At 51.4% G+C, this 13051-nt stretch overlaps 1 protein-coding gene across 2 annotated transcripts in view; it reads left to right on the top strand.

The window, feature by feature from the left end:
• Positions 1-622: 622 nt before the first annotated feature.
• GALNT16 (polypeptide N-acetylgalactosaminyltransferase 16) overlaps positions 623-13051 on the top strand; it is a 74951-nt gene continuing 62522 nt past the window's right edge. For both annotated transcript variants that reach the window (XM_014942021.1, XM_014942022.1), the window contains exon 1: positions 623-959. In XM_014942021.1, coding sequence (XP_014797507.1) covers positions 741-959 — 219 coding nt within the window. In that variant the 5' untranslated portion in view covers positions 623-740. The remainder of the gene's footprint in view (positions 960-13051) is intronic.

Raw genomic sequence — 13051 nt, forward strand, 5'->3', positions numbered from 1 at the left:
TGGAAAAGGGTAGATTTAGATTAGATACCAGGAGGAAATTTTTCACTATGAGGGTGGTGAGGCACTGGAGCAGGTTGCCCAGAGAAGCTGTGGATGCCCCATCCCTGGAGGTGTTCAAGGCCAGGCTGGATGGGGCTTTGAGCAACCTGGTCTGGTGGGAGGTGTCCCTGCCCATGGCAGGATCTTTAAGGTCCCTTCCAACCCGAACCATTCAATGAGTGGGTGCCTATATCCCATGTGCCACGGGGTGCCAGGGTGTACTCCCTGGCCACCAGCCTTGTGGCAAAGACCAGAGGGTGGCGGGGCGGCCACCAAGGGCAGGGAGCGGGGCTGGTGGTGCGGGGGGGCAGGCTGCTGTGGCACCCACGTCCCGGCAGCTGCCTCCTGGGGGTGAGCCCGTGTCACCCGCTCCCGCCGTGGGATGTCGACACATCGGAGCACCCGCTTCCCCGGGGGATACCACCCCCCCGGTCCCCTCCAGCTGGCTCCCCGGCGGCTGCTCCCCCCGCCGCGAAGGAGGAGGAGGAGGAGGCGGCAGCGCGGAGCCCTCCGCCCCCTGCGGCGGAGGAGGAGGGGGGGGGGCGGGGAGGCGTTAGGACCCGGCAGCGGCGGCTGGGCGGTGCGGGGCCGGGAGCGGAGCGGTGCGGTGCGGGGCCAGCCGCCGCCTTCTCCCCTCCTTCCTCCCGCAGCCGCCTCTGCCCGTCGAGGCAGCGCTCCCAGGCTCCCCCGGGGCGCTCGGCATGAGGAGGATCAGGGCCAATGCCATCGCCATCCTGACCGTCGCCTGGATCCTGGGCACTTTCTACTACTTATGGCAGGACAACAAGCCCCGCTCGGCGGCCGCCGGCAGGTCCGCCGGTAACGGCGGCGGCGGCGGTAGCGGCGGAGCCCGGGGCGGGCAGAGAGCGGCCGGCCGGCTCCCGGAGCTCCGCCGGGAAGAGAGGACCATCCCCCTCATCGTGAGTGCGCGGCGGCGGCCGCCCCGCATCCCGCCCCGGCGCGGTGGGGAGGGATGCTCGGGGGAGGCGAGCGAAGAGAGGCTTTCGCTTTGCCTTGGGGTGGCTTTGTATTTATTTTAGCCTTCGTGTCTCGTCGCCATGGCAGCCGTTAGAACCGGGGGAGCGGGGCGGGCAGACCCCGGGGGAATAGAGTAATGCCGCGGGGAAAGTATTTTGCCGAGTTGTCTCCGCCGGCCGGGAGCGGCTGCCCTTGGCTGAGCCAGAGGGTGGGTGAAACAGCTGGGAGGCTGCTGGCTCGCGTTCAAGAGGAGCAAATACACGCACATATATATGTGTGTGTATATATATATATATATATGTGATCGCAGTTTTTTTCCTATCGGGATGAGACGAGAGCCACGGCCTCTCACCAGCCCTTCCTCCGCCCGGCTGGGGGATGCGATGGCACTCGCAGTGGGGAACTGTGCAGCTGGTACCAGCCTCTGCCTCGGCTCCCCCTGCCCTGCTGCCAACCGGGGGCCTGGGCTCAGCTCCCGAGTTTTGTCTGTTTTAAGCCAGAGATGGCAGTCTGAGTCGGGCTCGGGCAGGGTGAGAGATGGGGGAGTTCTTGGGGCTCCTTGCTAACCCAAGGGGGTGGGAGCAATGCTGTGCTGTGCTACTTCAAAATTGCTTTCAAAACCCCACACTCTGCCATCCTGGGTGTCTGTGGGCTCGGTGGGGTGATAAATTTGAGCTCCTGACTTGAGGATGGTGAGGACCTTTCTGCTCTGTCCGTGGAGGAGGTTTGTGCTCCTTCAGCCTGTATAATAGCATCAATATAGCTCTCCCAACTCTAGGCAGTAGCTTCATAAAAAAAAATAAACCAGCCCCTGGAGCGAAAGTGGCCCAGCAATAGCATTCCCTGGAGCGATCCAGCTGAAGCAGTTTGGGAACTGCACTGTGTGTCACTCTTTGGCTGCAAATCCATTTATCAGCCGGTTACGCACACATGGAAGCAAACAAAAGCAGCAGCCTGGTCAGAGCCAGAGCAGGGGCCGGGCGCTGGGGCTCTCCGCTTCCCTCCTCCACTGATGCTGGGATTTTTGGCCTGTGTCTCTCTCTTTCCCACCTGTAAACCAGGGGTGGCAGGTGTGTGGGTGGGTGTTTGGGAAGCCTGGTGAATGTTTGGAAAATGTTGTCAGCTCCAGCCCTCAGGGCAGCAGGGTGGAAATCCTTCTGCTGAGACCCCCAGCCATCGCTTGCAGCAGCTGAAACTCAAAAGTCAAAACTGAGGCTCTCTGGCAGAGCGAGGATGTTATTTGCCCTCCTTAGGGCCGGGGGCTGCCAGCAGTTCAGGCTGCTCTGCTGTGAGACCCTCTGTGGAGCAGGAGTGGAAATGAAGGTGGTGCCCCCGGGCAAGGAGCTCTGTGCAAGTTCTGTAGACCTTTGGGTGGTGCTGGGAATCACTCTCTGGCTGGCCGGGGTTGACTTGAGCAAACGGAGGATTTGGAGCGCTGCTGCCTGTCGGATTCCACCTTAGCAGCGGGGGAAGCTGCCCCTGATTTCTTGTGCGTGCTTGAACATGCTGCTCTGGCAGTTTTATTTCTCCATTCCCTCGCTTATCCCTTCCATTTTTTTTTATTGCATTTACTTTATTCCCTCTCGGAGGGCTTGTGAGGTTACATGAATCCATATAGCCTGCCAAACACCTTAAAATCCTCCTCGGGAGGAGGATGCTGTGGCAGTGCCGCACGTCGTTCTATCGCTGCTGTTTGCAGAGCCTCTCTTTACAAGCTACAGTGCCATGTAACAGCTGCTCCAAATCTGGTCCTGCTCGCAGATCCACGTCGAGCATCCCAGCTCTGCTCCATGCCTGAAATCCCTTAGCAGGGAAAAATAATCATCCTTTGCCTCTCCTGTCCCTCTGTGACTGGGGTCCCACAATGGGCCAGTCTCCCTGAGTAAGTCATGGTCCCCTTAGCAGCAGCAGCTCGGATGAAGGAGGACCTTCTCCTGATGCACCTGACAGTGAGGTGTGGTGGAAATACCACATCCTGCCGCGGTCTGTTTGCCATAGAGAAGGGAAACAGGAGGGTTTTGTGGTGTCTGGGCTTCCCCTTGTGCGTGCAGAGCTGTTTCCCAAGGGTTTGGTGGGCTGCTGCGAGAGGTGAGCTGGTAAAATGCCACATATGTGGTGCTGTAACTCCACAGCAGCGTGGCTATCGGAGAGCCTGACGGGCTTCGCTTCAATGGGAGACGGAGAACGAGCCATCCCAGCCACAGCCTCTGCCTGCGCTGCTGGGGTGGAAGCAGGGATGCGACTGCAGGCGGGCACAGGGCAGGAAGGTCCGTGGGAGCCCAGGGACAGCACCCCCCCCTGCAGGAGGTGGCATCTGTCTGGGGTCTGAGCAGTTGGTCTCCTGGGGCCCAGTTGTCCATGTGACCCTGTGGGGCTGGTTGCCCAGGGGCTATAGCTGTGTGGAGCGGTCCTCAGCCCACATCCTTACCCGTCTCCAGGGTGCACGGCATCCGGGCTGCAGCACTGCCCTCTCCCAGCCATTCCAACCACCCTGCTGGAGAAGTGATGAATTTAGAGACGCCGTTGTCCTTTAGCAGTGCAGAGCCCTCAACCCAGAGTTCATTCCCCATGAAGTCAGATTAGTTGACTTAATATATAATGGCAGTCTTGTGTAAGAGGAGGCGTGCCTATACCCCGCGTGCTTCTCCTGTCCCTTGGCCTTCTGCAGGGCCATGGAGACAAGCTGCCCATTTTGACCCAGCTTTTGGTTTCCTCTGCTTTGCGTGAGTGATGGTGTTGGAGTTCAGGTTTGGGCTCATCTGCAAGTAAGGGTGACTCATGTGACTTATGGGTCTCTGGAAAATATTTGTTCAGTTTCCTAAAACTGGCTGCTTTTCTGTCTGGAACAAAAAAAAAAATAAAATCTTGTCTTTTGGGTGAGCGAGTCCAAGAGTTCTGCTCTTGTGTCTATGCCGTGACATTTCAAATCCTGGGCAAATTAAGGTGAATTGCCTGTTTTTTAAAAAATGAAGTGTTTTCTGGGTTTGTGGTTTTCTTAATTCTCTCCCAATGCAAAGAATAAAAATCACCTTGGGTAAAAAACATAGTCAATTGCAAGTCTCAGCTTCAAACTGGTTGTTTATTTGCTGACCTCATGTTTATTAGCACAACTTTAAACTTAAAATGTGAATGCCTGATTCCTAGACTCAGCAAGGGAAATATTTGGATTTTAAAGTTGGGGGGGAGCTGTCAGAGATCAGTGTCAGAGATCAGTGATCAGCAGAGATCATGTGTGTTAATGGTGATCTTCCAGATCCCTGTTTTATAGCCAGTAATCTTGACATCTGGGCTCTCTGCAATAGAGACAGGTCTTGCAGATGCTTGAAATAAAAATACAGAAATTGGTAAAGGGCAGGGCTGACTCGGTGCTGTGCTGAGCCCCTGCATGTTTCCCCTTCCACACGCCATGGAGGGTGGAAACGTGAGTGAGTACCACAGTCCTAGCAATGTGTTTTTCTCTGGAGCATGGCATAGTTTCATATCAATTAGAAGGAGCCCTGGGACCTCTGCCAGTTGGTTTGTGTGTTGGGTGTTTCTGGAGGATGGACTTCTTCCTGGGCTCTTTTCTGTCCCTCCCAGGCGGGAGGTTGCTTCCTTCTCCTCGGAAATTTCCCAGAGGCAGAAGCCTCTGCAGTGTGTCTTTTAGAGGGGCTTTGGCATCATTTCTACACTATGTACAGCCAGTTAATCATTCACCATGAGCTGCTCATGCGCTTTAGCAGGGTGTTGATGGGCAGAGCCCAGGACTCTGGGCAATCTAAAGGTTGCAGCGTGGGAAGCTCCCCCAGCCCACCAGTGTCCCACTGAAGAGAGCAAGGCTATTGCTGTTGTGTGGGCAAAGCTTGATAGTCGGAGGGGTGGCTGGTGGGTAGCTTTGAAAGGGGAATCTTGCTCTGAGCTGACAGTGAGCTGAGGATGTCAGCATTTGCTCCCATTTCCCAGTCAAAAGCTGGATGTGAGGCTGCCCACAGGCTCCTCCAGCTTGCTGACTTCTCTGGGGTGGTGGGAAACGCGCCTGGGAGATGGAGACAGAAGACTATCGTTAGTTAAACTCTGGGTTGTGTTAGGCTGGTGCCTGATTGCTCTTTGGAGCAGGTATGTTGTCTCTTATCTTTGTCCTGCCAACTTCTGTGACCTGTGTAGCTCCTCTGTGCCCTCCCTAGAGACAGTCTGGCAGCTGAGAGACCCAATATTGCAATCCTGGCTCACGTATCCTGGGCTCAGCTCTCCTCCCTGCTCCCTTCCTCCCTGCTCAGCCACGTAGAATGAGCACATTCTACGAGATGGGATGGAGGTGTCCTTTTCCCTTGGAGCAGAAGGGTTTCTAAATGCTCTGCGAACGTTGCTGAACTGTGCATCACCTGCCTGTAGCGAGACGGTGAGCAGGAGATTCCCTGAGAACAGGAGGTGTCTATAGGCATCGAGCAAGTTGTCGAGATGTCAGGTGTCTGATTCTTCCCTCTTGCTCAGCCAGAAAGTAGGCTGCCTGGAGGCAGGTCTTGCAGCCTCGGGGATGTAACTCTGGGAACTGAGGTGGGTCCTAAATTAAAAAAAAAAAAAAGACAACAAGAGGGGGAAGACCACAAATTCCTTGCATTTGGCATATTGTCAGGTTTGGGAAGTACAGGTTTACTTTCGTGTCCTGCTGTGCCATGGAGAGAGAAGGCCTAATATTTAATGAGATGCCACAGCTCCTTTCAGCAAGCCTCCTTACTGCTTGACTCCCACCAGGTCGCTCACTCTTGAGCCTCCTGCCCTTTTGGGCAAAGATCAGTAATATGGCTATAGAGGCTTCTTTCTGTTCTTAGGCTGGGTAGCTGTGTGTCTGTTTGCACACGCGTGAGCACAGCACAGGAAGCTGTATGGTCCCCCCGAGGCTGCTGAGATGCCTGTAAGCCCAACAGCATCAGATGCAGGCACCAGGAGCCCGAGCCTGGGGAAGCAGGGTGAGCAAGCCAGTGACTTCTCCACGTTCAACAGCTCGTGAAATGTTTTCTTAAAACACCTTCATCCCTTCAAACTAAAAGGAAAGCCAAGGGGACTTGGGCTCTCCCTCGTGCCAGCCTGCAGAGCAGCTCTGCAAATACCTGGGGTGATGGAAACGAGATGGAAATGAAACTGCAGGTTGGTTGTGGCCCCGATGCTTTCACAGGGGAAAAATGCCCTCTCCAGTGCCCTTTCAGCCTGGCTCATTCCCCTGCCAAAACCCAGCACCTGCCCAGCTCTTCCCTGTGCCGGTATGGCCTCTGCTCTTCCCAGTTCATTTTAGTGCTTCTGTGGGAGCTGTTCCTGCTGCGGCCAGACCCCTGCAACACTGATTCTTTTGGGTTTTTTGCATCTCTGTGGGATTCTTATAAATGCCAGATGTGCCAGCTCACTGGGAAAGGATGACTTGGTAACTATTTCTCCAGGGGTATTACTGCAGGAGGAAGATTCAGTGACAGTTCGACAGCTTAATATTTTATTTACTGTGTTTATGTTTTAAAAATGTGGCAGTGAATGCTGTTTGCCTAAATGGCAGAAAATGATTTTATATTTAATTTGTCCCAGTGGCCCATGCTGTGCATTAAAAAATAAAGTAAAAATAAAAGCAATGGCTCGCAATAATAATATTAATAAAACCCAGTTGGCAGTGCTGGCCTTAATTGTTAATCTAAGTGACAAGGGAGTGGGGCTTGGGGCATGTGGTGGTCTGGGCAGCCTGGGACGGTGTGGGGGTGAAATGCAGACCCCCTGAAATTAATTTATTTTTTTTTTACCAGAGCCTTTCCATTAAATAAGTGGGTGAAGCAGCTGCAGGTTTTAGCGAGCTAAAGCGTTCTTTCAGTATGCAGCTGTTTCCACAGTTGGATTTGTCTTTGGATATACAAAACTGCCCTAAGACTGAACAGCTAAAGATGTAATGGTGTTTGCTGGAAGCAGAAGCCTTTGGGAGACATCTCGGGTCGCTCCTCGCTGTGGTGAAACTCATCCCAGGTGCTTGATGCAGAGGCAGGTCGGGAGTCACTTGAAAGGTGAGGGGAGAAAATCGGTTTTGTTTCAGCAGCACCAAACTAGGACTGTGCCCATGTTGGAGGGCTGAAAAATTATTAGCTTGTTCCTGTTAGAAAAACACACAGCGTAGCACAAAGGCAATGAAATGAGCAGAGGTGAATGTGCTGGGGATCAAGCAGAGGGGTCAGTGGGGAACCCTGGCTGCCCCATACTGAGCACCCCTTCCCTTTTGCAGGGGAAGCCCCAGCACAGAGCGTGGCCAGGCAGCATCTCCTCCTTGCTCTTCCTTGGCTTTACCCAGGGTGCCAGCTGGTTGTTCTTGTCCCAGGACATCTCAGTGACAGTCCCGGCCATGAAGATGATCAGAGGGATGGAGCCCCTTTCCTATGAGGACAGGCAGAAAGAGCTGGGATTGTTCAGCCTGGAGAAGAGAAGGCTCCAGGGAGACCTTATAGCGGCCTTTCAGTATCTGAAGGGAGCCTACAGGAGAGCTGGAGAGGGACTCTTTGTCAGGAAGTGTAGTGACAGGACAAGGGGGAATGGTTTTAAACTGGAAGAGGGGAGATTTAGATTAGATACCAGAAAGAAATTCTTTACTGTGAGGGGGGTGAGACACTGGAACAGGTTGCCCAGGGAGGTTGTGGATGCCCCATCCCTGGAGGGGTTCAAGGCCAGGCTGGATGGGGCTTTGAGCAACCTGCTCTAGTGGGAGGTGTCCCTGCCCATGGCAGGGGGGTTGGAACTGGGGGATCTTTAAGGTCCCTTCCAACCCAAACCATTCTATGATTCTCTTTTTCCTGCTGTAGTGGTGAAGACTACTCCTTTGTGCTCCTCCAGCCCTGTCTGCCAGCAGGGCTGTCAGCTCTTTAGGGCTGGTCCTGTCAGTTGTCACTGCTGTTCTGCCTAGCTGTGATCTACAGCGTGTCCTGTACTGGCACTTTAAGGCAAAGACATAACTAAAAAGCGAGACCTGTGGACTGGGAGCCAAGCTGACTTACAGAGCTGCAAACTCACCCTTCTTACAGGCTTCTGTGCCTCAGTTTCCCCAAAGTCTAGAATGAAGATTTTTATCAGCTTCATGGGGCTCTTGGGAGGCTGAGCTTGCAGGTTTTGTAAAGGGCTGGAGATGAGATAACCTTAGCAAAACACATGGTTGAGTTCACCCTTTGCACACATTTGAACCGAAAACAGGATTAGCAGAAATGCAGTGGGTCGGGGATGATCTGTTGCCAGAGGAAGAGGTTAAAGGCACAGCACGGTGAGCTCTGTGTCCTGAACAGCAGGATCTGGAAGGAAAAGGCCGTGTCCTGCCTGCATCTGTCTTTCACTGTATTTTTGTAAGCACATATTCCTGCAATTATCCATGTTGTGATGTGCTTTGAGCATATGGGTAATTTCTCAGTGTTGGTAGAGCCTGAATTTTTGACAGGCAGCTGTGAGCTCTCTTTGGAGCTGCTTCAGGAGCATCATCTCTGAGACCTGCTCCATCTCCTCCTGTGGTGGCAACAGAGGTACACCAACACCTTTGGCATGTCAGCTCTGCTGCCCCAGGATGTGAATGAGGCTGCCATGTGGAGCTGCCCTTGGGCAGGGAAGCTGTTTTAGCTGGGCTGATGGTGCTTGGTTGGTGGTCCAGCCATGATGGAGCTGCAGGGCTGATCTTTGCCATCCAGGCTTCAAGGCTGCCATGGTCGGGCTGGGTTCGTGCTCCAACTTCTGACTCTGTTGTAGTGTGGGCACTGATGACACTTGGCTAAAGCTGCAGAAAATTATCTACTTTAACCTCTTGTTTTCTTCCTCCCACTTTCCAAATGTTTCATCTGTTAGGCTGAAATGTGGTCCTTGTGAGGAGGCTTTGTTTTGAAGTAGCAGAGAGAGAAAAAGCAACTGTGCTGAAACCTGCATCAGCTGTTTTGTGGGCCCAGGAGGTAAAAAAAAAAAAAAGAAATACTTTTTTATTTTAGACAGGCTGAATCCTGAAGCAGCCGGGTCTTGGCTAGAAAAGTGCTCTTACCCAATGAAGATGTCTTCAGAGGTTCTCTGAAAAAGTCTTCCTGCAGGACAAAATTGGAAAGCACTGATGCTTTCCATCTGCTCGCGTGCTGAGTGCCCTGAACGAAGTATTTGGTGCCAGAGAGTGTCATGCTCAGTAGTGCCATGCTCTACCTTTGTGCCTTTTGGTATGAAATATGCAGTAAAAAGCCTAATAAAAGAGGAAAAGCATGTAAGAGCTGCAAAAAGCGGTGCAGCTCCTTGGGTAACTGATGAGTTGGTCTCCAAGTGTGGGAAGAGGGATACAGTAGCAGTGCAAATGGAAGCCATCACAGCCACACAATGAAGTTAACAGCTCTGTGCTCCCTATGTGGTTTTCCAAAGTAGTTTTAAATTGTAAAAATTAATAGTAAAGTGTTCGAGTTAGGAAATGTGAATGTTGCAAGTGCTCGCTGCAGACTCCTGTTGCTCAGTGATGTGATCACGCTGTAATTCCCAAGTGCTATACTATGTATGTGGTGTTGTTTTTTTGGTTTTGTTTTTTTTTCCTTTGTACCTTTCCGGGAGACATTTTGGGTCTAGTTGCATGGTAGGAATTATCATCTACATCAGCCTGCTCATGGACTGGGCTGTATGTATTCCCTAACCTTCTGGCGTGTCACAGTTTGGCTGAAATACCTGTTTTACACCTAAAGGTAGGGCACAGCCTCCCAAAGTGATCTGAGGCTGGGATGACAGGAGCAGTGACAAACAGGTAGGGCATAACCCTGTCCCTGGCACAGGGATGCTGAGGTGCTACACTTGCTTCTGTGATGCTATGGCTCTTGGCTTTGTGTTTGGGAACAGCAGAGCCATCTCCTCTGGCAGCACCAGATGCAGGCTGAGGAGAGCATAGTCATGTTTCTCCCCTCTCTGGGAGCACAGTGGGGTGTTTATATTGAGCTCGGGTTGGCAGCAGAAGGATGGATGCTCTGCCATGAGGGTAACCCTTGAAAAAAATCCATTGGAGCAAATCTGAGCAGACTTAAGTCTGTTGGCATTCTCTCTGCGTTTGGGTGGTCTCAGTCTGGTTGTGCTGTGCCCTGGGATGCCCCATTGCTGCCCCGTGCCTGCTAGCTGGGGCTTTTCCAGTCTGTGCTGGGAAAACTGGACCACAGTGGTTGGGCACTCCAAAAAGAAATTTTGGGAAAGGGTGAGAAATGGCTGTTCCTTGAGGACTAGCTGTGGTCAGCGATGGCAGCGATGGGATGTGGTCAGGTGAGGTCTGGCTTCGGAGAGGCTGCCCAAGCACCTATCAAAAGCTCTCTTTGGCCAAGCATGAAAAGGTTTTAAGTCAGGGGATGGGCTGCTGGCTCGGGTCAGGTTCTTGAACAGACACAGATCTCATGCTAGATGTTAGGAGAGCCAGGAGGAGGTGGTTTAGAGCAAGAGTAAACAAGGCTGTCCTTACAGCACAGCATACAGATTGAGTCGCATCGGGTAGTAGGGAAAATCTGCTGATCTGTTTGCATCACTTCAATTACAGCATTATTACAAATAATTATTGATTGTAAATTATTTACTCATTAATTTTCTTGGACCCAATGCAACCCTTCAAGAAGGACGTACTGGAGTTGAAGGAAGACATGGTGGGGTGATATAAATGATTGCGCTTGGCAGGGCTAATATGAAAAATAGGTTATTTGCTACATTCTTCTTCCTGCTGCCATTCAGCCATTAATTGTGCAGCTCTGCCCTGCGTGGTTGGTGTCACTCTGATCTTTGCTGCTCCTTGCATCTGTGAATCAAAGGGACTATCTGTGTTCTCCTGCCACCCCCATGGTTTTGGGTGCTTTTAGTCTCAACATGGCAATGAGTCCTCTGCCCACCTCCATCATCCTCAGGGCAGTGGGTCTCACCAGCTCTTGCTTGTGCTTCCTCGCTGAGGAACTGGCCAGGACAGTGTACTGTGGGGACCTTGTTAGTGGCTGAGCCCTTTAAATCTTGGTGCCCTAGTTAACAGGGATTTAGTCCTTCCAACCTGTCACAGCCCATCTCATTTTTCCTCCTCTTTCTTTTCAGTTAGAGGATTATAATTGTCGCGTTGAGCTTACAGGGTATTGGAATGCTCTGTATCTTTCTTCTGGCTTTCCCCAGTATCTCCTAAGAGACATCCTAAAGAAGGGCCAGGAATGGATAAACAGGTATTAACACCGCTTCAGGTGCTGAAGACAGGGTGAGAAAATTCCCCCTAACCTTTCATGCCTGTCGCCTTGCAGGCTCTGCAGGGGATGCTCTGTGGCCTCCTGAACTGTGGCAGTGCCCCGACACCCTGATGTTTTTCCATGTCCCTACATCACCTGATGTGTGGAAGCAGGGACTCCTGGCAGTCAGTTGGGCAGAAGGGGTGAGTGCTGATGGGAACTGGGTGTATGAATGGATCCCCTTCTTATTCTTCTGTGCCTCCTGTACCTCAGTAGCCTGGTTAGTACCCCGACACCCTGGTGTTTTTCCATGTCCCCACATCACCTGATGTGTGGAAGCAGGGACTCCTGGCAGTCAGTTGGGCAGAAGGGGCGAGTGCTGATGGGAACTGGGTGTATGAATGGATCCCCTTCTTATTCTTCTGTGCCTCCTGTACCTCAGTAGCCTGGTCAGGTAGCATTCTAATTCCCCAGCTCATGAGTGTGCAAAAGGAAGGTGTTGCTGCCCATGGGTTGCGTGTTCAGAAAACCCAGCATCCATGTGTCCTCAGTTCCTTCAGCTGGGCTTCAGTAGAATCCAAAACTGTAACATCTAAAGTTTAAATTAAATATCTTGACTTCTTTTGAGGCGGGTGTGAGTGATGCTGGCTTCACCACGGAAGTATCCTTCAAAGCAGTAGAAAGCAGAACTGCATGCTGACCATCTGAACTCCCCAGTTTATATAGCAATGAATCTAAGAAAGTAGGAAATAATGCAGTGCATGGCATTTATTAAATATCCAGGAAGTTGCTAAACCGAGTCTTGTGGCAGATTCATTAAGGCTAAGTAAATTTTGAGGATCTATGTTGCATTATCAATTTTCTTGCCTAACTTTCTGTTAATACTTTTACAATTCCTCTAGAAATACAACTCCCAATGCTGTATTTAAGTTGCTAGCCCTGTGTGAAGCTTTAATTGTGGTCCTGTGCCAAGGACAGCCATGAAACATGTGGCCAGAAGGTTATTTTGAATCATTAAAGGCAATTCATATCTTTCCAGTCTTGAGTAGGTGAGTTGAATTTGAATGGAAAATATTTCTGTCTAGATCAGAATTTGCTTTAAGATATAAACTTAATATTTTTCTGCCCATGGTAAATTCCCATATCATTGCCGTTGTCCTCTGCCCTGACTGTAGCCCTGTGTGCTAGGGGAGCGCGTAGCCTGGCTCACAGCTGGAGGTGTATCTCCATGGCAGACTCCTCTTGTACGTTAGGGACTTGTTTTGGGGCTCTTCTGGGATGGGACAGTGAAGCAAGGCGACCTGTTGATTAGTAGGGGCTGTTAGGAGCTGCCACAAGCCTCCTTGGAGTTACCAGGTGCCTTGCCATGCTTTTCTGAGTGATTTGCACATCAAAGTCACGCAGCCTGAGATCTCCCCTACGTCTTATTCCCCACCCAGACATCACATACAGCCTGCCCTGCTTCATCTCTTCTGAACTGAAAAGACAGCCTCTGTCCAAGGGAGTTTTTAACTTCCATAGATGTGTAAGATAGAGTTGGGTAGAGAAAACGTTCTTCCCCCCCCGGCATTTCCCTGATGTAAACCTGAGATGGAGCCTCAATCTTTGCTGAAAGGAAAAAAAGAAGAGGGAAAAAAAAAAAAGATATGTTCATTATAACCTCTGGTTATTAACTCTAATTAAAAGAGTTGGGTAGAGAAAACATTCTCCCCCCGCCCCCGCTTCCCTGATGTAGACCTGAGATGGAGCCTCAATCTTTGTTGAAAGGAAAAAAAAGAAGAAGAAAAAAAAAAAAGGCAAGGAAGGAGGGAGGAAAAAAAAAGCGAGGAAGGAGAGAGGGGGGGAAAAAAAAAAAAAAGGAACTT

This window comes from Calidris pugnax, unplaced genomic scaffold, assembly GCF_001431845.1.
Source record: "Calidris pugnax isolate Ruff unplaced genomic scaffold, ASM143184v1 scaffold56, whole genome shotgun sequence".
Taxonomy (NCBI): Eukaryota; Metazoa; Chordata; class Aves; order Charadriiformes; family Scolopacidae; genus Calidris; species Calidris pugnax.